Below are 25,740 nucleotides of genomic sequence, written 5' to 3'. Positions count from 1 at the left end.
CTTCACTCGAAAAGTTATTACATGCATGGGAGATTAATATGCAGATAGATTTTGATGCCAAAGTTAATGGAAAATAGCTAGGTAGTCAATCGCACGCAATTGCACATGGATAGTGGAGGAGCGGTGGTTTTTGGCTCCTCCATGCGATGGGATGGAAAATCGTGGTGCGGATGGCCGTCACACACTGCTGCGGCCTGTTAGTGGCAAAAATCGCGACGGATGTAGCAGCCGCTCCAACCTTCTGCAATCAGAAGTTTAATTATCCTTAATTTTAAATGAGAAAGTACAGTTTTGCCTTTTGTTTAATATCTGGCATAGGTTTCTTTAGTGTATTTAGTAATTTCATCCTCCCCCTCTCTACCTCATACTTAAAATGTTGAAGCCCATTGGAGGTTTCTTCCCCTCACACTGAACTGAAGCAAGCTTTGGTCTGTGATTACCATCAGTGATTTCCGGCCACATTATCTGCTTTCTGCCATACCCACTTCTCCTTGCTTCTTCCTCTCAGTCTGTTCATCTGAACCTCAACCTCCCGCATACCCACTTCACTGTCATACCCACTTCAAGAGCTCACTTTGCACTGCCCTGGCCTCATCTCATCCTCTCAGGGCCAAACCCACTCCCAGCCATTAGGGGCTTAATCTTATTTTTCAGAGCTTTAGACCTTGGTTTGTTATATGCTTACATTGAAGCCTTAGAGGTTTACATTTATGTTTTGAAGCCTTAGAGGCTTGATCTATTATGTTGAAGCCTTAGATGTTTGATCTATTATATTGAAGCCTTAGAGGCTATTTCTTATTTTGATTATATGTTATGAATGTTTATGTTATATTGAAGTCTTATACTCTTTACACTGAAGGCTTGGTATGTTATGAAATTTGACTATAATCTATGAATGTGTCTTTTATTTTGTGCATTTTAGTATTTTTGAGTATTTATATGTGTAGGGTATAGATTATGTGTATTGTATTTTCCTTGGTTATAGCGATCATCCCGCTACCTGCTATGTATTTTCCGAGCCAACCGCTACGCCCTGCTACCCGCAATTGACTACCTATTAAAATAGTAAAGCATATTTTGGTTCCATTGTTGATGCATGATTCAGTAGTTCATTATTTTGTTAATTCATGGCTAGTTTGTGTTCATGGGTAAGCCTTGATGTTGGGCTCTTATGTTACGGTTTGTTTTATCATGCAGTTGTTATACTGGTCCCAACTCGAGAGTTGGCTTTGCAAACATCTCAAGTGTGTAAAGAGCTTGGAAAGCATTTGAATATCCAAGTTATGGTTACAACAGGTGGTACCAGCCTGAAAGATGATATTATGCGTTTATATCAACCAGTTCATTTACTAGTTGGAACTCCAGGAAGAATATTAGATCTTGCAAGGAAGGGTGTTTGCATTATGAAAGACTGCTCCATGCTTGTTATGGATGAGGTAACAGTTCACTTGAAATTTACTAATTTACATAGCATCTATCTGAGAAGCATTATCAGTTCAAAAATGTTGTATATTGAAAGATATGTAGAATATGAAGTTAAGAAGTGATTGGATATTATTAGATATAAGTATTGTCTGATGTATAGCTATTCTTCTATGGCTTCTGTCTGACCTGTAGGATAAATAATGAAATATTATCCCACTTGATTCCTTGTTTTGTCAAGTTGGGTAGCGGATGCAATGCCTGTTTATTGGATCTTTGATATATGTTGTAATTATTGAGTATATTTTCCTTTCCTTTTGATGTTAGTGCTTCTTAGTTCTTACAGTAACGGTTTCTTACCAATCTGAGGCTTTACATAACCCTGTCTTGCAGGCTGATAAGCTTCTGTCACCAGAGTTCCAGCCTTCAATAGAGCAGCTGATTCAATTTCTTCCTGGAAACCGTCAAATCCTGATGTTTTCGGCAACCTTTCCTGTTACTGTAAAGGACTTCAAAGATAGATACCTTCGTAAGCCATATGTCATTAACCTTATGGATGAGCTAACTCTGAAAGGTATTACACAATTTTATGCTTTTGTGGAAGAGAGGCAGAAAGTTCACTGCCTGAATACTCTCTTCTCTAAGGTATGTGTTATCTATGTCAAGTTACTCTGTATTTATTATTTTCCAGCTGTGAATATGATAAGAATAATGGTGTCTATTCCAGCTGCAAATAAACCAGTCAATCATCTTCTGCAATTCGGTGAATCGGGTTGAACTCCTTGCCAAGAAAATCACAGAACTTGGGTATTCATGTTTCTATATTCATGCAAAGATGTTGCAAGACCACCGTAATAGAGTATTTCATGATTTCCGCAATGGTGCATGCAGGAATCTTGTTTGTACTGGTATGTTGCTGGTACTTTAGCATCCTGCTATAATAAATGAGCAAAATGAGTGTTTCTTTGAGCTCATTATGTGCGATGCCTATCCTGCTAGATATGGCAGTTTTAAATATTTAATTGTTTCTGGCTTCCATATACTTTATTTTTGTTATTTTATTTTTATCTATTAATTTCTCAACAAATCAATTTCCCTAGTTTATGATAGCATGAGTTATAGTTTCTAATATAATTAATTGATGCACTGATGATGTTATGAGTGATAATGTATCTTATGCATCATTTGTTTATGTCTGCAATGTGCATAATCGAACTTGAAAGGTTTTTATATATATTGTACTAATAATAAAAAAATTCCTTTTCCCTTTCCTTGTGAAACAACTGCAGATCTTTTCACTAGGGGAATAGATATCCAAGCAGTTAATGTTGTTATTAATTTTGATTTTCCCAAGAACTCGGAAACTTATCTTCACAGGGTATGCTTGATTTCCACTTTCTCCTTTCCCCGTGTTCTAATAATTTCCTGTATGTGTTCTTATGGATTTCCTGATGACATACAGGTCGGTCGTTCAGGGAGATTTGGGCACCTTGGTTTAGCAGTGAACTTGATTACTTATGAGGACCGCTTCAATTTGTAAGCATTAGTTAGATATGTAAAGAATTTCACTGCTTCAGAATACGTTATGTCGATTTCTGATGTTTATTCCACCTGTTTTATCCAGATATAGGATTGAACAAGAACTTGGTACTGAAATTAAACAAATTCCGCCACACATCGATCAAGCAATATATTGTCAGTGACTGGTGGTAAATACCAGAGTTGTATTCACAACAGTGGGGAATAGCCATGGTGAGTTATAAGGAAAACTTTACTTCATATTATTATGAGCAGTCTTGTTTCTTATAACAGTCATAATCTAAAAGTGAAAAGTAAACGTCGGCAAGTTGTTTAATTGGAAACAAATAGGGTTATGTTTGGTTTAAGATTGTAAAAACGTCAATTCTACCAATTGCTGCTGAAGTGTTTTTTATCTTTCATGACATGTTGAAGTAATGATAGTAAAAGATTTGATTTTAAAATAATTTATTTTATTTCAATTGTATAAAACAAAAAAGTATTTTCGGACATAAAAAATGCTAACAAGAACATAAAAGTGAAAACCACACAAGACAAGAAAATATGAAATGTGGGTAGTAAGGTAAAAATACTTTAATATAAAAGAACATGCTTAACTTTATTTTAATGAAAGCGAACATGCATTTAGCATGGTTAAAATGCAAAGGTAAAGAAACGGCACTTGATCTTTCCTCATGATTATGTTGTCGAAATTTCTAGTTAGTGTTAGATTAAATGCATTGTAATACATTTCTCTTTCAAAATCTATTTTCGTTTCTATAAAAAGGGCAAAACTTAACAAACCAACAAAAAAGGAAGATTAAGGTGTCTTTACCATGTTCTTTTATATTGGTTAGTTCTTTTACTGAACATTATGACGTCGTCTGATCCATGTAACCGGCCCACCTAGTGGGACCAATGCATGATTCTTGTTGTAGTTCTTTTACCGAGTTATTCTTTAGAATTCAGTTATGTAGTTGCCCTTGCTGTTGTTTATTTGTTGTATAATCAATTTTGCAGGTTATGACCATCATTCAGACCGATGTATGAACTATGCATGAGGATGGATAGTGAAATCTGTGGTATTATGAGACCTCATTTGAATACTTTTTCGGTTAAGTTTTACTTTTGAGAGACCTGAAAGTTTAATAAAATTGGCATATCAATGCCAGATAGGTGGTGGTTCCAGTTTGGATTTCCATGGATTATGTGTGTAGATGTGTTTGTTACTCTTGTTTTTTCATGTCTTGGTAATCCTTGAACTGTTTAAGGATGTACCTTTGTTATGATATCCCTTTATATTGTGCTGTTTGGTCCCTTCAAGATTCTATTTTGATGCCATGGATAATTCAAGGTGTGAACCTCATCATGTCACACTCAAATGGTTCATAGTTTGATACAACGTCATCGTTACCGTACCGGTTATTAAATCGGTCATAGTGCTAGTATGATACTAGTATGGTGAGGTTAATCAAAACTACAATATTGATATATTTAATCCCTTTTGTACAAAAATAATTCGGAACCTGGGTGTCACAGTTGTTTTGTCGTCTCTACGTGATTTTGGGTTGTTTTGTTGGGAAAATGATATATTCTCCTATTAATCCTCATATTCACAAGAAAGTGACAATAATTTATCTATTAATAATTGATTTATGAGTGACATATAAATTTAATTGAGTTGGAAAGATGTGATTGTTTTAAGTTAAAAAAATGGTTTTCGAAATATATAATTACTCACATTCTTCATCAACTACCAAAATGCAACTAGAAATTCATACATTTTTATGGATTGAGCATTTTCAATCTTAAAAATTATGATGTAAAAAATATACAAAAACATAGCAACTTGTGTAAATGATAAAAACTTATATCCAAGAAAATAGTTTACTTGTCAACATGACAAAAGTTTTTTAAGTAGTTAGTATATTATTTATGTATTAATCATTATAAACACTTAAGTAAAACTAATACGCATGAATATAAAAGTAATCATCATTTACATCTAATTTTCTTACGTATTAAACTCTACCATTATTAGATAAAATATTGTACAATCACTAGTAGTTATGATAACTTCTATTGTCTCACAAACTGTGTTATTGCACGTATTATAAACCTATGATTGGTTGAAAAACTATTTTGAAGTTAAAAAGTTAATAATTAATTATTTTTCTGACCAACCATAACTAATGGTATATACAGTGGCATAATTTCTGGAACAACAGATATATATCCTTATCCGGTAGGCCAAAATGAGCAGCATGAAGGTTACCATATCACTTAATTTGTATTAAAGTGATTGTTATGTTTTTCCTTTATAACATCGACATTTTTCATTTGGATATGTAAGGCTAATTAATATCGGTAGGTGAATTATGAGAGGAGAAAAACTAAAATAAGCAAATCTTAAAATGCAAAACTCTACCATGCATCAACTTTTTCCTCATTTATATAAGTAGTCTTAGATTGTAAAACTCAAATTTAATGTTATCACAGTTTTTATATGATAATTATTCTCGTTTCATTCTGGTGGTGAAAACACCAACTATGTTTGACAAATGATAGGTACGAGAATAGCATGAGAACAAAATTATTAGAAGTGTTCTTTTTAATGAAATGGTCAGAGACAAACCTGATTTCACTCGAAACAATGAGTTTCCCTTATTTTCCTCAACAATTTGAGGTCTATAATCACTTCTTTATTATTTACCACTGCAATGAATTTCATTCTAATATCATATAAATTACTTTCCTAACACATATCAAACACTTTGTTCAATCACCACTTGTCTAAGGTACGAGGTAATGAGTGTTATGTTCTCTTTAATCCTTAGATTTTGTATTTAAAGGGAAAAACATTAACACAAGCAAAAGAAATATAATATTTTGAGGCTTGTTTTGAATCATTGTGAAGGAAGAAAGAGAAAATGTCATTCACAGGAACTCTTGATAAATGCAAGGCTTGTGATAAGACTGTTTATGTGGTAGATTTGTTAACTCTTGAAGGGATACCTTACCATAAAAGCTGCTTCAAATGTAGTCACTGCAAGGGATATCTTACGGTATGATTCTTTCTTAGATTGCCATTTCAAATAAAGTTTTATGTCAGTCGTTGACTTTTTTTTTCTTCGGTAAAGGGTTGTTGACAGTCTAATATAACTTTCACCTTTTATCTTAGTTTAGAGCCTTAGAACCAGCTATACATAGCATTAAGGCGAGTTTACCACAAAAAAAAAAAGTATAGGCATATGTAATGTTTTAAATTGTGGTTGTATTGTGGTTGGTCATGGATGTGTTTACTGTGATTGTGTTCATTATGGCGTTGCAACGTTGATTGTGGTCATTATGGTGTGAATTATTTTTTAATTAAAAATATAATTTTGAATTCGATGCGGCCTTTTGTAGCCCAAATACGGTCCAATGTAACTAAGTTGCAGATTGATGTGGCAGTATTATTGTGATTTTGGGTCATACCACAACTGTGGTGTGATACAGTTGTGGCGGTCATCACAACTGCAATATTACGGCCATATCATATCACGCGATCCGGAATTTAAATCACTTCATACATTATTAATTCTCATGCATGGTAGATTCTTAGTGCCTGTGTTTAAAATCTGCAATAAAATTATTAGATCAAGCTATATTACTTTCATATGATTTGATCCATCAAAAAAAAGTAATGCAGTTTAAATTTATGCTTAAATTGGGTACCAATGATGCAATTTTATGTTAATCAGATGAGCACTTATTCCTCAATGGATGGTGTCCTTTATTGCAAGCCACATTTTGAACAACTTTTCAAAGAATCTGGAAATTTCAGCAAGAACTTTCAAACAGGTACCATTGAGACCATCATTTTGATCACATTTTTATTTTCTATTTTTGTTCAATCATAGTCTTATCAAGCACAAATTAATGTACATTCTTACTATATGTTGGTTTGGCTAATAAGCTATGTTTTCATTTTCATGACTATAAATTATGTGCCAGCAAAGTCTTCCGATAAACAGAATGATATGGTAAGTTCGCTATCCAAATACTGGTATATATTGTTATTCGGATCAACCTTGGCGCAACAGTAAGGTTGTTTGCCTTGTGACATTAAAGTTGTCGGTGTAAATTCTGAAAACAATTTTTTCGCTTACGTGCGTAATGTTGCATACAACTATCCTTTCCGACCCCACTACGTGGGAGTCTCGTGTACTGTTCTGCCTTTTTTATTCTAACATGTTTGGTAAAATGATCTTAACTTGCAGAATAAGGCTCCAAGTAGAGTCTCATCTATGTTCAGTGGAACTCTAGACAAATGCTCGGTTTGCTCGAAAACAGTCTATCCACTTGAGAAGGTTTGTCCTCGTCTCTAAGATGTTATCATACACAAATATACATAAATCATAAAACTCAATTTGTCTTTATAATTCACAATTCAACATAACAGAAAATGGAGAATATCTATTTTTTTTGTTACATCTTACACACTTCAACATCTAATATCAGTGCTTCTCATAACTACCCTAATGATACAATTTTCATGAGACAAAGGGTTTGTTTCTTTGAGGCATTTTTAACATTATCTTTTGTTGTTAGTGCTTATGAGTTTGGTGATTGTGTTATCATTCCAACTTTGTGAGGTTTCGTTATTACCATAGCTTGCAACAATTCTGAATGTCGCGAAATTCCAACAGGTCTGTTCTCGAGTTTAACTTTCTAATGAATATATTTTCTTTCCAAAAAAACAACATAGATGTCACTGGAAGGGGAATGCTACCACAAGACATGCTTTAGGTGTGCTCATGCAGGTTGTCCTCTGACACATTCCTCATATGCTGCCCTTGATGGTGTCCTATACTGTAGGCACCATTTTGCACAACTTTTCATGGAGAAGGGAAATTATAACCATGTGCTTCAAGCTGCTCAAGCACATAAGAAGAATACTACTCCACCTCCTGAACCACTTGATGATGAGTCCTCAAAGCAGCCACAAGAATCTGAGGAAAAGAAACAAGATGATGAAGACTCTTGAATCAAAAATCATACAAAACATGATTTGCTTCCTTCCTTCCTTCTTTCTAGCTCGGGTCTGCTTGCAAGTTGGATTTCGGAGAGAAGAGGAAAGTTTCGGAGTTACTTTATGAATATATTTTATGGCTCCGAAATCTTTTCTTTTCCTTCGTTACCCATCTAAAACCAAGTTGCAAACAGAGCGAAGTATCTTTTTCTTTTTAGTGTTGGAATTTGACTTTCCAATCAACATTTTATAACAAATTAGTTTTAATGGTAAGCTAATTTGAGAGGTTGTTTTTATGTATTCACACCAAAGGAATTGTTAAATACATTATTTTTTTATTCATTTTGTTTCATAACATTATTACTATGTAATAATTTGATAGTTTGTGAGATAATTTAATATTGTCCACAAAACATTTTCCCCTCACATGCAATGGAGCTGTACTATTGTAATCAATTAGTTCACACCAACATTTAGCAATCTTTGAGTTTAAATGGGGAATGAGACAAATCTACTCGTCTCAATTTGTTCTCGATAAACTTGGTTTATGAATCAAACAAGATAAACTTGAGCTAAAAATAAGCTTGTTAAATAAATGAGCTAAAAATAAGCTAAATACACTTCGACTCGTTAGATTCATGACTTGGAGCGACTCATATGAGAACAATACGTTATGGTGAGAAATGAGAATATTTAATATGGACTATTATCTTATTTGAACGATCATGATCAAAATATACACGTGACTATCATCTGACCAATAAATAATTTTTAATCTTAATAATCCATAATTGATATATATATAATTTTATATTGTTATATATATGTATATATATCTTTATTCTTATATATATTAAATAAATAACCATTATTCGAATTGAGGAACTAAAATTATCGAATTATTAAGTTAAATTAAACAATTTACAATATTTTGAAAACCTAAATTAATTCGATCAAGACATATCTAATTTAACACACTTTATGAGTTAGGAGTTTAACAAACACTAATAATTCAAATTGCAAACCATATCATGGCTACAATGTTACTAGTAAGGTGACCGACATTGAACCACAATGAATGTGGCTCATATCTTGAACCAAATACACTTCGACTCGTTAGATTCATGACTTGGAGCGACTCATATGAGAACAATACGTTATGGTGAGAAATGAGAATATTTAATATGGACTATTATCTTATTTGAACGATCATGATCAAAATATACACGTGACTATCATCTGACCAATAAATAATTTTTAATCTTAATAATCCATAATTGATATATATATAATTTTATATTGTTATATATATGTATATATATCTTTATTCTTATATATATTAAATAAATAACCATTATTCGAATTGAGGAACTAAAATTATCGAATTATTAAGTTAAATTAAACAATTTACAATATTTTGAAAACCTAAATTAATTCGATCAAGACATATCTAATTTAACACACTTTATGAGTTAGGAGTTTAACAAACACTAATAATTCAAATTGCAAACCATATCATGGCTACAATGTTACTAGTAAGGTGACCGACATTGAACCACAATGAATGTGGCTCATATGAAATTGTATTTATGTCGTATGTGTCATCAAATTCAGAAATATTTTTTAATGATAATTATTCATATCACAGTTGTCCTCATAACTATAAATTACAATCACAACAACAACCGTAATTTAAGGTATTATTAGCTTACCTAAAAACCTTGTTGAGCAAAGATTTTTGATGTAGAGATTGAGTGAGTGATGAGAGAATGTGTGAAAGCCCTTCATGCTCATCTCATCAGAACCAATCTTCACACGAACCCTTCTTCTTCTATCTCCCATGTTCTCAGATCCTATGCACTTTCTTCCACAACCACAAACACAAACATCCTCAAAGCCAACCTCGTCTTCAACCAAATCCAACGTCCCACGTTGTCCCTTTGGAACCTCATCATTCGTGGTTGGTCCCAAAGCCACCAACCCATTCAAGCTATTCACATTTATCACCAAATGTATACCCAACAACCCCTTCTTGCTAACAATTTCACATACCCATTTCTTTTTAAGGCCTGTGCTCGTGTTCTTCATCTTACTTGTGGGAAATTAGCACATGCCCGTGTTTTGAAACTTGGGTTTGACTCCTTTGTTGTTGTTTCCAACTCATTGATTCATATGTATTGTTGTTTTGGTGATTTGGGTTTTGCAAGGAAGGTGTTTGATGGAATGCCTGAGAGGGACTTGGTTTCTTGGAACTCGTTGATTTGTGGGTATAGTCAGGGTAAGATGTTTAGGGAGGTTTTGGGTGCTTTTGAAGCTATGAAGGTGGCTGGTGTGATGTGTGATGCTGTGACAATGGTGAAGGTTGTTCTAGCATGTTGTTTTCTGGGTGAGTGGGGCGTTGCTGATGATGTGGTTAGGTACATTGAGGAAAATGAGGTTAAGATTGATGTGTATCTTGGGAACACCTTGATTGATATGTATGGACAGCGTGGTATGGTCAATCAGGCTCGAGATGTATTTGATCGGATGCAACAGAGAAACATGGTTTCCTGGAATGCTATGATTATGGGTTATGGGAAAGTTGGAAATTTGGTTGCTGCGCAGGAGCTTTTCGACGCAATGCCACAGAGAGACGTGATCTCCTGGACATCTATGCTAACAGGTTACTCTCAAGCAAAACAATTTACTGAGGCAGTGAGTCTTTTCAAAGAAATGATGGAAGCTAAGGTGAAGCCAGATGAGATTACTGTTGCCAGCGTGCTTTCGGCGTGTGCCCATCTTGGGTCACTTGATGTTGGGGAAGCTGTTCATCAGTATATATGTAAATATGATGTAAAAGCTGATGTTTATGTTGGAAACGCCTTGATAGATATGTATTGCAAATGTGGTGTAGTCGAGAAAGCGTTAGAGGTGTTTAAAGACATGAAGAAGAAGGACTCGGTGTCATGGAATTCAGTGATTGCAGGCCTTGCCGTGAACGGTTTTGCAGATACTGCTCTAGATTATTATTCACAGATGTTGAAAGAAGGTTTTAAGTCATCTCATGGAGCCTTTGTGGGAATATTACTAGCCTGTGCTCATGCTGGATTGGTTGATAAAGGATTAGAATATTTTGAAAGAATGGAAACTGTTTATGGACTGAAACCGGAAATGAAACACTATGGATGTGTTGTAGATCTTCTGAGTCGCTCGGGCAATTTGCAAAGGGCATATGAGTTCATAAAAAATATGCCTATCGTTCCAGATGTTATAGTGTGGAGGATATTGCTGAGTGCCTCTCAGGTTCATGGAAATATACCCTTTGCCGAAATTGCCACAAAGAAGCTTCTGGAACTGGATCCTTCTAATAGTAGTAACTATGTACTATCCTCTCATACTTATGCAGGGTCCAATAGATGGGAAGATGTTATTAAAATGAGAGGACTGATGGAGGAGAGTAATGTACAGAAACCCACTGGTAGCAGTTCCATTGAAACGAATGATTCGAACGGTTCTCTGGATTCACATTTTGTTAAACTTCAAGAGAAAAGTAATTTGACTGCTACCTAGAGATTAATTTATTACTTCATAAATTGATTTTGTTTGTGCGACAGCATGGTCCATACAAGGGGAAAAAACTGAGTGCCTGAACATCTAAAGCTGAACCCGGATGGTCCGATCGACTTTGATTTATCTGACTTATTCGGGAACTTGTATAGTTGCTTATTGTGGATTTCAGGTCGAATTGCTCAACAGGCAGAGATCTAATGATGCCTGAATTGCCTTTTAAGTACATGGATCGAACAATGTGATTTTCGGACTTTGGATACAAGAATCTGTTGCCAATTGTTTGAATAAAGTCAGCTATATCAATTGACAGGGAAATATATTTGACTACTATGACTGAAACCAAGAACTTTTTCCATATCCATTATTCTATATTTCGAAAAGATTAACAGACTTAACACATTTGTATGCATTTATTAGAGCATTATAACATTGTTCGATCCATGTAATTGGACTCGTCCATTGGGATTAAAGATTCGTTGTTGTTGATTAGCGCTGTTAAAGAAAGTGGTTTCCAAGAAAGAATGTTAATTAATTCTACATCACTTTTATTCTCATGTCATGCACTTCTGCTTTCAACATTAGCGAGTTTGGTACTCTTTTTTGCTGAAATTGGAACATTAGAGAGTTTGGTTTACGATCTTTTATTTCACTTGTTAGGAAAGACAATTATACATTCTAAAAAATATTAACTCCTTAATCATAAAGTAAGAGTTCTTTTTGTTATAGAATTTTTGCTAATTATTTATGTATCAAATCCAACAAACAAGTTCATAAATAAGTTAAAAAATTGTGGAACCGAACTAAACCATTCATTAGCAATTCAATTTGGTTCTTTTAATAAAATTTGTGGTTAATTGAATTGAACCAAATCATATTTTTATGTTCAGCTCGGTTACTAAATTACACCAAAAACCGAATTGAACTTTTACATCCTAAACACAATCAAATACCTTCTCTTTTCTAAATAAGCTAATTAGCTAATTTATAAAATAATTATAACCTTACCAAACACAGAGAAACCATTTCCTTAATATTAGTTACCAATTCCATAATAACTATTAACTAAAAAGTAAAAAAATAATGTTGAACTTTGCCTATGAAAAACAAATTTCAAAATATATTAAAATTAGAAAAAACAATTGCTGCCATGTTAGATACAGCGGAAAATGTATCCATTCGCTTCGAGTTTAAATAAAAATTTATCCAAAAATATAAATATAAAAATTAACCGAAATTATAAATATAAAAATGATCTCACTATTTTTGCTCATAATAGATATATACATATATATTAATAATAAAATAAAAAAAGTGGCGAATGGGGTCAATGCCCACAAGAATATCCTTTCAGATTCTCAAATCTGAAGGTCCATTTCATATATAAAGGAAACAAACAAAAATAAAAAACTTCAACTCAGAATATTCATTTTTCCTCTCCCCGAGAGCTACGTCCATAGTTTGTGTTACTTCATGTGTCATGAATTTGTAATTAGTCATAAAAAATATATTTAAGTTAAAATTTAATTACTAACTATTTTTCTGACTAATCACAAGCTTATGACACATAGAATAACACAAACTGTAAGACAATATACATGTTTCCAATTGAGGTAAAATGAAAATTAAAACATAAAAATGAGTTTAACATGCTTTTAATCTAGATATAAAGTTTTAGACATTACTCTATTCATTTCATATATTTTATATCATTTCAAAACTTTTTCTCTTTTCAATAATAACCTTATTTATTACTCTTTTTTTTGCTCTATACTCTAATGGATTTGTATATTAATTATTAATTTTTTAATTTATGTATATTGCTTAATGTTAAAATTTGGAAATTGGAATGGAAGGAGCATACTAACCAATAATAATTAATACATAAATATAAATAAAAGTTTAAAATCTATGCCACTAATAGTTTAAATTTTTTCACTGTAAAATCATTCACCGTTGATTTGTATTATTTAGTTAATAAATCAATTATATGCAGATGATTTGATGATAATATAAAAAACACTTTTACTGTCAGTATATACATATTAAATTCGAAAAATAATCGCATAAAAATTATTTAATGAAATAAGAGTATAAAATCCAGAGTTTAAAATTTATATACTAACCATCTAAATTTTTTTACACTGTTAGCACATCATTCATCGTTGATTTGTAATACTTTTGTTTGAAAGTGAATGATAGTTAACATACGAATGATGAAAATTTGCTGAAAAAAACACAAAACACTTATACTATCAGTGTTTACATGTTAAATCCTAAAATCTATATACTATAAAGATTTATATATTATATATTTTTTTCTCGTAAAATAGATATGATTTAGGATACAATATTATGATGTCGTTCAATATGATAAGATATAATAAATCATATATCTATTTGGCCCGTCCAAGAGAAAATATAAATGTTATAATGCTAAGGCGTTCTTCAAAGACTTCGCCGATTCCGCCATTCAATCTTCACTCATTCTCTCTTCTCTTCACGATCAACCTTTTCTTAGGTATGCTTCTTATTCACTCTTCTTCCATCGTTTCATTCTTCTTGTGTTAGCAATTTGAGTTAGTTTTGTTTCTTTTTTGTTTTGATTTTGTTGTATTTCAACATTTCTGATTTTAATTTTTCAGGTTTTCTTTTGAGGAATTGCTGATTAGTGGATGTAAAATTGTGTATTGAATTTTGTTGTTGTTGTTGTTGTTGTTTCTGTGAGTGTTGATTTGTCAAAGATTGAATATGGATATGGCTTGTAGCTTAACACAGTCAAGAATGTTACATGGAGGTGTGGTAGGGTATAGTAACAAACACAACAAATCACTAGGTCGTTTTGATTCCAGAGGGAGATGTTTTTCGACTAGTGTTTCGAAGTTGCGTTTTAGTGGGAGGAACAGAATTAATGGTGTTTCTGTTGGGGAGATTAACGTCCGGAATTCGAGGACAACTTTGTCTTGTAAGAATAATAATAATAATATTCTTTTATTGGGGTCTAGAGTAGTTTGGTCAAAGTGCCAGGGTAGTGATTCTTTAGCATATGTTGATGGCAATGGCCGGAATGTTGATATTGTGGAAGGTTCGGGTGAGGACTCGGGGTTGGGGTCTGTTTCGAGTGCTGAACTGGATGCACCATTGGAAGAGGGAGAAGAAGGGGAGAAGGAAGGAGTCGAGGAACAAAATGTGGTTGAACTGAAAGAAGCATTGCAAAAGGCTTTGAAAGAGCTAGAAGTTGCACAAGTAAATAGTACCATGTTTGAGGAAAAGGTTAAAAAAATATCAGAGACTGCCATTTCTTTGCATGATGAAGCAGAAAGTGCTTTGAATGATGTTAATTCTGCTATTAACGCCGTCCAAGAAATTGCTAGTGAAGAACAAATTGCCAAAGAAGCTGTCCATAACGCAACAATGGCTCTTTCATTAGCCAAGGCAAGGCTTCAAGTAGACTTAGAATCTTTGGAGGATACAAAAGAAGTGCATGATTCGGCAGAAAGTTCTAATGAGAGAAATGATGAAACAGTTAATGGCATAACAGAAGAGAATAAAGAACTTTTGATTGCTCAAGAAGATGCCAAGGAATTCCAGACAAAACTAGCCACTTATGAGGAAGAGCTGAGGCGGGTGCAAAATAGAAAGGAGGAGTTGCAGAAGGAAGTGGACAGATTACATGAAATTGCTGAAAAGGCACAACTGAACGCAGTGAAAGCTGAGGAAGATGTTACAAACATCATGCATTTAGCTGAGCAAGCTGTTGCCTTTGAACTTGAGGCTACACAACGTGTAAATGATGCCGAGATTGCCTTACAGCAAGCGGAGAAATCTGTTTCTAATTTTAATGCTGATACAATAGAAACTGTACAAGTTCAAGATGTTCCTGAGGTGGAGAAAGTGGTTCAAGGATCTTCTGGTGATGTCACTGTCGAAAGAGATGGAGATTCGCCAACTGATGATGGATCTTTACTTGCCAAGTTATCACCAGAAACAAAATCTGATAAAACCAGCCAAACTTTGGATGACACAACACAGTCTGATTATTTGAGTGATAATGAGAATGCGGTTCAAGCAAAAAAGCAGGAAGCTCAGAAAGACACGAGTTCATCGTTTGCTCCCAAGACATTACTGAAGAAATCTTCTCGATTCTTTTCTGCATCATTCTTCTCTTCTAATGAAGAGGAGTCTGAGTTTTCTCCAGCATCAGTTTTCCAGGGCCTCATGTTATCTGCACAGAAGCAGTTGCCCAAGCTGGTTCTTGGGTTACTGTTAATGGGAGCAGGGTGTGTATGATTTTGCTAGTTGTTCTTTTGCTCCCCTTGCTTTTATTTCAGTCCTTCTTAAAGTAATGAAGAATATATCATCACGTGGTTAGCATATAACACATATAGTACAAAATGCACAGAAAATATATGATATTTTAAACATTTTCTGTGAAACATGATTAAGTACATCAAAGGACATATTCACTGGCTGGTCCAAAAACTGATTTTGAATTCATATCATTTGGACTTGGGACAGGGATTTATGTGTTGGTATGCGTCGCCTTTATTTGATTTGTCCTGTATGGTTTAACGGAGAGACTATATTGTGCCTTCTTGCTGTGTTAACTTAGGTGCAAAGTTCTAATATGGAGATTTTATCTAGTATTCAACAAGTGGTGGATTTTTATTGCAGGGTCACCTTCTATGTCAATAGAGCAGAGAGGAATACTCAGCTTCTTCAACAGCCAGATGTTGTTGTAACCAGTGTTGAAGAAGTTTCCTCTAGTGCTAAGCCTCTGATTAGGCTGCTTAAGAAACTCCCTAAGAAAATTAAGAAAATTATTGCGTCACTGCCTCATCAAGAGGTTTGTTCCGCCTCATTCTTTCCCCTTTTGTCTTATGCTTAATTTTCTAAATCTAAATGAATGTTTATGATATTTATACCAGGTGAATGAGGAAGAAGCCTCTCTCTTTGACATGCTGTGGTTACTACTAGCAAGTGTCATATTTGTGCCAATATTTCAAAAACTTCCTGGAGGTAACTCAGTTACCATGTCTTGTTATTGTCCAATTGAACATAGTCTATCAAAGTATAACAAAGTTACTTGTCTTGCTGTTATATTTAGCATGTCATCATCACCAAACTCCATATGTTTGCTTAAACGACATTATGATGCATAGATTATTAGATTATTGCTTCTCTGTTTAGCTTACAGAGTTGCAGTTCTTTTTATTGGTCACATTTTGTTAGTTTGGCTATGGCAAACCGATGAAACTGTTGCATCAATTAACAGGTAAATTGAAAAAACTGATGTTTAAGGTAATTTTTACAATTTCAATCGAACTGCCTTTCTAAGAAACATCTAACTGTTAGCTGTATATGTTAAATTTCTTTAAGAGATATGCATAATAAAAATTGGTTGTCCGACATTAACATATCCTTGTGCTGATGCTTTGCCTTCTATCTGCAACAATGTTTAGGCAGTCCTGTTCTTGGGTACTTGGCTGCTGGTATCTTGATTGGGCCTTATGGTCTGTCTATCATTCGTCATGTTCATGGGACAAAAGCAATAGCTGAATTTGGAGTTGTTTTCCTTTTGTTCAATATTGGCCTAGAGGTGGAGTTTCCTATATCGTCTTATTCCACCTTAACTTTGATCGTCAGTATAATCAGAAAAGTTAAACTGAAGCTGAGATGATTTGTTGTTTTAGCTCTCTGTAGAAAGGCTTAGTTCAATGAAGAAATATGTCTTCGGATTAGGCTCTGCACAGGTGATTGTGAAATTCCATCTACTGTTCACCTTATCATTGTTCACCTCACACTACTTTTGTTATACTCTAGTCATGTATTTGTCGACAATCATTAGCATGTATGAATAAATGCAGGTTTTGGCGACTGCTGTAGTTGTTGGCTTGGTGGCTCATTATATCTGTGGCATACCTGGCCCTGCTGCCATTGTCATTGGGAATGGCCTGGCATTGTCATCCACCGCTGTTGTTCTGCAGGTAAATAATCTAAGCAATGTGTGCTTTTAATTTTTACATTTGAAGGGGTTTGAATCTCTAACATTGTGATATACTTTCAAACACTAGTCAGTTTAACTACTCAGCTTTAAGTTTCTATTTCTTTTATCCACCTTTTTGGACCAAAAGTTATTTTGGGCAAGTAATTTTAAATTTTCTTTTTGTAGCTTGCGTCTGTTAATAAATGTGTTAATGCTTATTTCTACATAATAAAGTTTAATGCATGTAGCTGTATCACATACTTGTTGAAATGTTCTCATTTGGGTTCAATATATGCAGTTAAGTTTGTGTTTGTTCACATTCTTTTCTTTTACTTCTGATAAGTTTTCATGCTGCAATAATTTCATTGAACTTGTTTTGCAGGTGTTGCAGGAGAGAGGTGAGAGCACATCCCGACATGGGCGAGCTACATTTTCGGTTTTACTTTTTCAGGTTACTTTGTACCTTAACCACCTATCTAGATATTGAAAGTTTTTTTTGATCAAATGGTGTGCTAGTGTGTAGAGAGAATATAATTCTCTACTCCGCAGATATATCCATGGCTGAACTTCCGTATGAGGGGTATACTTATCTTGATTCAATCTCACCATACTGTTGAACGAACCATCTGGATTAGCTAAACATTATGTGTAATCTGTTAGAGGAAGCATATGAATTTGTTTGCTCTTTGAACAATCTACCATTGTACATACTTGCTTAAACACGCATCTTTCGAACGAGCAAGGATTAAAGTGTGAAACTAAAAACTGCACTTGAATGTTGTATATTTGCCTCTTGGGCACTTCATTTAATGTGCTATCCCACAGAAATGTTCAACAACCGTTCTTTTCTTTGTCTTTGTTTGATCTGGCCACTTGCTATGTCAATTTTCCATTTGACATTGATTGTTTATTATTAGCTGTTAACTGCCTTTCATTTATTTTTTAACTTTTATAAACTATTTTGATCCAAATTGACTTTAAATCTTCTTTGTTTCTATTCAGGATTTGGCTGTTGTGGTCTTGCTAATACTCATACCTCTCATTTCACCTAACTCTTCCAAAGGAGGGGTAATAATCTTCTTGCACCCCGATGAAATTATATGGTTTAGATATGAAAGGAGAAAAAGGAATGCTCAAAATAGGAAATTGTATTAATAATGTGATGTGATGACGTGATACAAAAGATATAACTGTAACCCTTATTTATATTAATACTAGGCTCATAACTAAATAAGGAAAGAAATCATAAAAGATCAGATAAAATAATCGCAATCCTAAGAGGTCTTCCTAGATACTCTAAACAATGATTTAATCATCATAATATGAGATGTTCTCTCTACATCTAAGTATCCTCTAGATATTCTCTCTATATCTAGGTATCCTCTAGATATTCTCTATAAGACAATTTAAGATATTATGAGATACTTTATATAGTCTAACATTGTCCTAACATACTTATTTTTTATATTTAGACAATATTGTCATCATGAGGTTTAGAGCATTAACATGCACACACTCCTTGAAAACATGAAATGATTATGACATAAAACATTGAAAGATGTCATTTAACACTCAGAAAAAGTCATGAGAATATGAAAGTGCAAGCTAAAGATTTGAACATTAGGTAGTTATTATAACCAGTTAACCACATCGCATAATGACAAAGGTTCGATGTGAATTCAGCTTCTGCAGGCCTGGACATTAATGTGGGAATTAATAATTATTTCTTGGACTTGCAATTAATTGAATAATTTATTTGTATATTATTTTTAGTATATTCATCGAAAAGGCCCAAGAGACAGTTCTATTTTCTGTCTTTCTAAAGTCGGTTCATGTAAGTGCATGACTCTACTGTTGCTGCATTTGTTGTTTTCGTGGTAAATACCAGTATCTTTTTTCAGATTGGATTTCAAGCCATTGCTGAAGCTCTTGGACTGGCAGCTGTTAAGGCAGCAGTTGCCATCACTGCCATAATTGCAGGCGGACGATTGGTAAGTGTTATTCAGAATTGAGTTGTGGATGTCTCATCAGTATGATTTCTAATTCTAACTACTAACATGTTGTCCAAATCTGGTTAGATGATGCTTCCGTTTTTCTACTTCATAAAATCTTAGGAATAAAAACCATTTTTTGTTAACGATAAGTTATATCTAGTTAACCTTCATTAGGAAGGCATTTCATAGTGTTACTTAAATTTCACATATTGATTATGTTTTTTATTACTGAGTTTTCCCCCCTTCTGTACAGCTCCTTCGACCAATCTACAAGCAGGTTGCAGAAAATCAAAATGCCGAAATATTCTCTGCCAATACACTACTTGTTATTCTTGGAACTAGTCTTCTTACAGCCAGGGTAGGTGTTTTCTTATTGTTTTTCCTTTTATCAATTCTTTGGGTTTTTGATTGATTGAAGATTGACTTCCTGTATTTTGTTTATTGCTGAAACAATTTTTCATGATTTTAACAAGATTATAATTAATATCTTTTGGGAAAAATGGTCAGCCATGGTTTGAGTATTAGGTTTAAGCATGTTCTAAAAGCCAGACAGTCTGAATTAATAATTGGTGAAATTATTTTAACAAGATAATTTTTATGAGCCGCTTAAACCATACATGGTTTGAGAGATTGAACTATTTTAAAGTTCCCACAAAGTGCATGAATTGTGGGAGGTAGGAATGAACACTGGGTTACACTGCTGTGTAGCTTTTTAACCACTGCACTGGACTGCCACTAGCCCTTTTTTGTTGTTGTACTGTTAGATTAATTATTCTTATATTAAACTTATTTAATTTCTGTACATAGAATCTGAATCATTGTTCAGAAAACCTATTAAGGATAAAAAATAAATAGCAGTTATGGAACAAAATCACCAATAATTGCTTGAGCCAATGTTCAACGCGTGAAATAACATTTCTTGAAGTTTACAAGTAGCTTCACTTTTGCTAATTACTTGGTCTTGTTAAGTTCTTATATTCCAAATTAATTTAGTCTCAAAATAATGTCACAAATATTCTATTATTTTTTGTAATTTTTATATTTTAACATGTGTCATATTACTAGCATAATACTCTACTATTGAAAATAGAAAATAACTTAAAATATTAAATTCACAATTTATTTCATAAAAAATGATATTATGTATATATATATACAAGGATTGACTTAAATGAGAACAGTTCTCATATAAAAAATTGTGAGAATAATAAATTATTTCGGTTATACAACCATACATGAATGGTTAAGATTAAAAGTTAGTTAACGGTCACATTAGTTAAAAAAGTCACGTGCATTTATCTTTTACCTTTGACCATTCAAACAAGATTCAATGGTCCATATAATTTGTTCTTATTTTTTTACAATAACAACTGTTCTCACAGCCACTTCCTATATGTATATATATATAATTTATGACCAGTTTGGTTTTTGAAACCTTAGGTTTCAGTTTGTTGTTTGTTTGTCCATTAACCTATCTTTTCCTTTTTCTTACAACAGGCAGGACTATCCATGGCACTGGGAGCATTTTTGGCTGGTTTACTACTGGCAGAAACTGAATTTTCCTTACAGGTTGAATCTGATATCGCTCCATATCGTGGCCTTCTATTAGGGCTATTCTTTATGACGGTAGGTGCTGAATTTAGTAATTCACTAATTAATTTTTTTGTCTTATTTGTTCATACCACAAATATATATTTGTCTTGTTAGGTAATCTTCTGGGCAATTACTTATATGAACTATTCTTATGAAAATCTTCAAAAGTAAAGAAATGGTCCCTCGAGAATTCTTCCTTTAGAGATGTAACTGAAAAGGAAACTGGTGGGTACTGGAAGTGGTAGATACACTGTAGGATGCATGCTAAATTATCTTATAAAGAAGAGGAACAACAATAAAAACAACCATATTAGGAGAATGGGTTAAGTAATGAAAGAATGACTTAGACGAATAACCACTAGAAGGGGCTAGAGTCCAAATTCTCTTACCTGGAATAGATAAAAGTTGTCATTATCTAAGAGAAGTATAGAAGGATAAGCTAATGACTCCAGGGTCTGTGGTTGATACAGCTATATACTACCACAACCACAACAAAATAAAAATTATTTGATTTTTTGTTATCTACCATTATGTTACATTGATCAGAAAGTCATGACTGCTTAACTTTGTGAATTGAAAGAACTATAGTTGTCAATGCCTTGATGATCAAGCCAGTTTCAATCTGTGTAATTAATGGCAATTGTTTCCTGGTGACTTTCAGGTTGGAATGTCAATTGATCCAAAACTTCTTCTTTCAAACTTCCCAGTCATCACAGGGACACTGGGACTCTTAATATGTGGGAAGACTATCTTGATTTCTTTGATTGGTAAAATCTTTGGAATTTCTCTCATTTCTGCCCTAAGAGTTGGTCTTCTTCTTGCTCCTGGTGGAGAATTTGCATTCGTGGCTTTTGGTGATGCTGTTAATCAGGTTTTTGTCCTTGGAAACTGTTCCTATTAAGAGTTGTTTGGTTTACAAGTGATGGTTTACTTGAGGTCCTTACATTCATGTAAAATAATCATTCTTTTCAGTCAGTTTAATAAATGGGTACTCAGAGAGATTGTGGTGATTTGCTAAGTTGATTCTTATTTAGATGATAGCCTCTCTTTTTTAATTTTATTTTGTGCTACCTTTTTGCTGTTAATGATTGATCATCCTTGTGGGTTGAGATATGCAAAACATACAATGGTGTGTCAATAGCTGCTACAAACTTTTGTTTTAGGTGGAATATAATCTGCTAACGAACTTCTATTATTTTGTTAATCGGCACTTCTGCAGGGCATAATGTCTTCCAAGTTGTCCTCTTTGCTGTTTCTTGTTGTGGGCATTTCAATGGCAATCACGCCATGGCTAGCTGCAGGGGGGCAGCTGATTGCTTCTCGTTTTGAGCAACATGATGTTCGGAGTTTATTACCAGTAGAAAGTGAGGTAAAATCTCTTTTATGAGTTGCTTACATGTAATTTTATTAAATGCAAATGGTTATGAATTTTTAGCTCTTACAGTATCAGTTGGGGAAGGATATGCCTCAGTAATACAGTAAGGATGTTGACTTGTGACCTGGAACTTGGAGGTCATGGGTTCAAATATTGAAAACAACTTTTCTGCCTGTAGGATTAATAGTGCATACGTTTACTCTCCCGAGACCCCACCAGGTGGCAGCCTCATGCAATGAGCCTCCCTAACAGTATCAGTTGGGGCTCTCTTACTGGTTATGAACACCATCTTTTTTACTGACCAGTAGATAGTGTGTTATGTCTCTTAGAGATTAGAAATCTTGTTCAGTTACAGTGCAGCTGTATTGTGTAGTGTATACACACTTTCGGCAGTATATAAAAATAGATAGCAGGAGTAGTTCACTTTGGAGCATTTCTGGGATATAAACAGTGGAACCAAGCATATTGCTCTGTTGTAAGGGGAACCCAGTGGAGAAGATTTCTTTCAAGTTCCATAACAGATCATACTTGCTCTTTCTTTCTCTATCTTTTCATTTCTATATTGTAGCGTTCTTCTCTCCCTAGGAGCCTATCATTTGCTGTGTATGTTCTCTTAGTCATGTGATTAACTTGTTTTTCAATGATCACTTAACTGCACTTGCTAGAGGGTTAGCCTTGGCACAGCAGTAATGCTTGCCTTGTGACCTAGAGGTCATGGGTTCAAATCCTGAAACAGCCTCTTCGATTGTGAAGGTAAGGCTATGTACATCAACCCTCCACAAACTCCATTAGGTGGGAGCTTGTGTATATGGTGACCCTTATTTTAATTAATTGCACTTGATACATTGTACAGGTGTGCTTCCTACACTCATGGTAGACAGTCAATGCAGTTAACCGATATGGTCTACCTTGTGTTATTTGTTATTTAGAGTTGACATGAAAAATTGATAGCTGACTTTTTTACTTTATTTCTGTGGATGACATCTTTTTGCAGACAGATGATCTGCAAGGTCATATCATTATTTGTGGATTTGGAAGAGTTGGCCAGGTAAATTCTCTCTCTCTTTTCTGGTTTGAATAGTTAGTTTAAACAATAGGCTTAGCTGTAAGATTTAACCTTTGTTATATTTTCAGATTATTGCCCAACTTCTTTCTGAGCGACTTATTCCTTTTGTTGCACTAGATGTGAGAAGGTAACACAACATGCTAACTGAAACTATTATCCTTTTCCTGTAATTGTTTGTTGTGTTGATATTTATTAATTTTTTTTCTGCTTAATGAATGCTATTTCTATTGAAAAAGAAAACAGAATTACATGCATGATATTTGTTATTACCGAATTATTCCTCTCACGGGAAAAGAAAACAAAAAAACTAGGACACATTCTTAATGTATAAGTCACCTGGATGATGGTTAATTGATGATGCCTGTGACTGATTTATTTTCATTCAGAATAGTTGGATTACTTGTGTACTTCTCTATGCTTGAATGTGGCACCATAAAATTTGGTTTCTAGTTCATTGGTCTGGTAACTAATGACTAGGATGGGTGGCATAATCTTTTAAAGTTTACTAAGATTCTTCATTAAAAAAATCTCCAAGGATATGCATGAACTACAATACATGTTGTGTGCAATTTTTGATCGGAAAGTGCAGATGATGAACTGACATGTTTTCCTAATATGCTAATGTCTTCAGTGATAGAGTGGCAATAGGGAGAGCAATGGATCTTCCTGTATACTTTGGAGATGCTGGTAGTCGAGAGGTATCGCACACGACTTCAGTTCTGCTGCTTACATACATGTTCTGTGACCTGATATTATTTGTTATGCATGACTAGGTCCTACATAAGATTGGTGCTGAAAGGGCTTGTGCCGCAGCAATAACTCTAGATACGCCTGGTGCAAATTATAGAACAGTTTGGGCTTTGAGCAAGTACTTCCCAAATGTGAAGACTTTTGTTCGTGCTCATGATGTTGATCATGGATTGAATTTAGAAAAGGCTGGAGCTACTGCTGTAATATTTTGATACCTACCCTATTATTTCCATTTTTGTTACCTTATGATACCTTATTTTTAGAGAAAAAAACTAGCTATTAGTGGAATGCTTACTTTGAAGTTTGTGTATTCGCTCTCTTTATCTCTGATCAATTCCTGCAGGTTGTCCCAGAGACATTGGAACCAAGTCTTCAACTAGCAGCTGCTGTTCTTGCTCAGGTAAATCAATTTTCATTGACTACCCCAATGGAAAATATCTTGAAATCTCTCTTTATAATATTTGTAATACTCATTTGGCGCAACAGTAAGGTTGTTTGCATTTTGACCTAGAGGTCATGAGTTCAAATCCTCAATTATGACCCTTATTTGCTTATGACATGCGCTTAATTGAGATAAATTATTAATTGTTGTGGTGATTAGATCTTGTCACACAAGCTGGATTATTGTTTATTCCATAATTTACTTTAGTCTCCATCTATTTCTATTAGAAATGGTTTGAGCATATATTTGCTCTTCACTGCATAACAAGTCACATTGGTGCCAACACTGGCTGTTCTTAATATAAAAAATACAATAAAAATAATATTGAAACGAAAGCTTCAAATCTTGTATAATTTAGGTCTCAATCAAATATTCTAAGAAGAGATTCTCATAATATACCCAATGCTTTAGCATGGAGATAGATGAACATTAATTCCTTAAGCATTCCCTTTTCAGGCTAAGCTTCCCACATCAGAGATTGCAGCAACCGTAAATGAATTCAGATCCCGCCATCTAAGTGAGCTCTCAGAGGTGTGTATCCCTTAATCATACAGTATTTAGTGTCACTCTTGTATTATAGTCCTATACTATAGTTGATTTCTTAATCTATGGATATTGTTTTTGTTCTATTTATGCAGCTATGTGAAGAAAGTGGAAGTTCTCTTGGTTATGGTTACAATAGAATTATGAGCAAACCCAAATCTCAAACCCAAGATTCATCAGATGAGACCCAATTGTCTCAAGGGACACTTGCAATTTGAAGAAGACTACCCCATAAATAATACAAATTAGAAGGCATAACAAGAGTTAGGAAAAATAAATAATTTGAGGAAAAATGTATAGCAAATCACATTTTCCATCATTAGGTGTAGAAACTTAGCCTTTTAGAAACTAAAAAAGATGCCATAGTTTTATCTTGTCATCTTTGCACTTTTTTGCCAGCAAATTTTGGTTCACAAATTTCTGTTAAGGATTAACATTCCCTTGTTGTATGTGGCACTGGCAAAAAAAATATTCATTTTCCCTGTGCTTTG

General features: G+C 33.9%; 4 protein-coding genes across 7 annotated transcripts in view; all 4 read left to right on the top strand.

Annotated features, from left to right (window-relative positions):
- The window catches only part of LOC109360312 (DEAD-box ATP-dependent RNA helicase 8-like), a 7,508-nt gene extending 3,231 nt beyond the window's left edge, over window positions 1-4,277 (top strand). The window contains exons 4-10 of one of the 2 annotated variants that reach the window (XM_019605113.1): window positions 1,198-1,436; window positions 1,816-2,067; window positions 2,150-2,330; window positions 2,712-2,800; window positions 2,885-2,958; window positions 3,047-3,174; window positions 3,961-4,277. In XM_019605113.1, coding sequence (XP_019460658.1) covers window positions 1,198-1,436; window positions 1,816-2,067; window positions 2,150-2,330; window positions 2,712-2,800; window positions 2,885-2,958; window positions 3,047-3,125 — 914 coding nt within the window. In that variant the 3' untranslated portion in view covers window positions 3,126-3,174; window positions 3,961-4,277. Of the gene's footprint in view, window positions 1-1,197; window positions 1,437-1,815; window positions 2,068-2,149; window positions 2,331-2,711; window positions 2,801-2,884; window positions 2,959-3,046; window positions 3,175-3,952 lie in introns of both variants that reach the window. The other variant, XM_019605112.1, reaches the window with a different exon arrangement.
- LOC109360310 (K(+) efflux antiporter 2, chloroplastic-like) overlaps window positions 1-25,740 on the top strand; it is a 27,370-nt gene extending 1,630 nt beyond the window's left edge. The window contains exons 1-22 of one of the 3 annotated variants that reach the window (XM_019605110.1): window positions 13,928-14,021; window positions 14,146-14,989; window positions 15,023-15,780; window positions 16,175-16,346; window positions 16,429-16,519; window positions 16,963-17,099; window positions 17,194-17,253; window positions 17,368-17,487; window positions 17,869-17,937; window positions 18,489-18,554; window positions 19,388-19,477; window positions 19,734-19,838; window positions 20,978-21,106; window positions 21,735-21,944; window positions 22,293-22,442; window positions 23,443-23,496; window positions 23,583-23,641; window positions 24,146-24,212; window positions 24,288-24,464; window positions 24,608-24,664; window positions 25,163-25,237; window positions 25,345-25,740. In XM_019605110.1, the coding sequence (XP_019460655.1) occupies window positions 14,252-14,989; window positions 15,023-15,780; window positions 16,175-16,346; window positions 16,429-16,519; window positions 16,963-17,099; window positions 17,194-17,253; window positions 17,368-17,487; window positions 17,869-17,937; window positions 18,489-18,554; window positions 19,388-19,477; window positions 19,734-19,838; window positions 20,978-21,106; window positions 21,735-21,944; window positions 22,293-22,442; window positions 23,443-23,496; window positions 23,583-23,641; window positions 24,146-24,212; window positions 24,288-24,464; window positions 24,608-24,664; window positions 25,163-25,237; window positions 25,345-25,467 (3,507 nt within the window). In that variant the 5' untranslated portion in view covers window positions 13,928-14,021; window positions 14,146-14,251 and the 3' untranslated portion in view covers window positions 25,468-25,740. Of the gene's footprint in view, window positions 1-5,861; window positions 5,873-13,927; window positions 14,022-14,145; window positions 15,781-16,174; window positions 16,347-16,428; window positions 16,520-16,962; window positions 17,100-17,193; window positions 17,254-17,367; window positions 17,488-17,868; window positions 17,938-18,488; window positions 18,555-19,387; window positions 19,478-19,733; window positions 19,839-20,977; window positions 21,107-21,734; window positions 21,945-22,292; window positions 22,443-23,442; window positions 23,497-23,582; window positions 23,642-24,145; window positions 24,213-24,287; window positions 24,465-24,607; window positions 24,665-25,162; window positions 25,238-25,344 lie in introns of those variants that run through there. The other 2 variants (XM_019605108.1, XM_019605107.1) reach the window with 2 other exon arrangements.
- Window positions 5,639-8,012, top strand: LOC109360313 (LIM domain-containing protein PLIM2c-like). Its single transcript, XM_019605114.1, has 5 exons — window positions 5,639-6,005; window positions 6,684-6,783; window positions 6,937-6,965; window positions 7,203-7,292; window positions 7,691-8,012. The coding sequence occupies exons 1-5, from the start codon at window positions 5,871-5,873 to the stop codon at window positions 7,967-7,969; spliced, it is 633 nt and encodes a 210-aa protein (XP_019460659.1). The 5' UTR covers window positions 5,639-5,870; the 3' UTR covers window positions 7,970-8,012.
- Window positions 9,685-11,872, top strand: LOC109360311 (pentatricopeptide repeat-containing protein At2g22410, mitochondrial-like). The gene has a single exon (XM_019605111.1). It carries the CDS (start codon window positions 9,716-9,718, stop codon window positions 11,501-11,503), a length of 1,788 nt encoding a protein of 595 aa, XP_019460656.1. The 5' UTR covers window positions 9,685-9,715; the 3' UTR covers window positions 11,504-11,872.

This window comes from Lupinus angustifolius, chromosome LG11, assembly GCF_001865875.1.
Source record: "Lupinus angustifolius cultivar Tanjil chromosome LG11, LupAngTanjil_v1.0, whole genome shotgun sequence".
In the NCBI taxonomy this organism is placed as follows: domain Eukaryota; kingdom Viridiplantae; phylum Streptophyta; class Magnoliopsida; order Fabales; family Fabaceae; genus Lupinus; species Lupinus angustifolius.
Note: the sequence above shows the minus strand (reverse complement) of the source record. Positions and strands in the feature narration are given on the sequence as shown.

Excerpts from the sequence above, each read along its gene's own strand:
- LOC109360313 (XM_019605114.1), top strand. The coding sequence starts at position 5,871 with ATGTCATTCACAGGAACTCTTGATAAATGCAAGGCTTGTGATAAGACT. Across the intron at positions 6,006-6,683 it reads ACTGCAAGGGATATCTTACG|ATGAGCACTTATTCCTCAAT; the intron begins GTATGATTCTTT and ends TATGTTAATCAG. Across the intron at positions 6,784-6,936 it reads CAGCAAGAACTTTCAAACAG|CAAAGTCTTCCGATAAACAG; the intron begins GTACCATTGAGA and ends ATTATGTGCCAG.
- LOC109360311 (XM_019605111.1), top strand. The coding sequence starts at position 9,716 with ATGAGAGAATGTGTGAAAGCCCTTCATGCTCATCTCATCAGAACCAAT.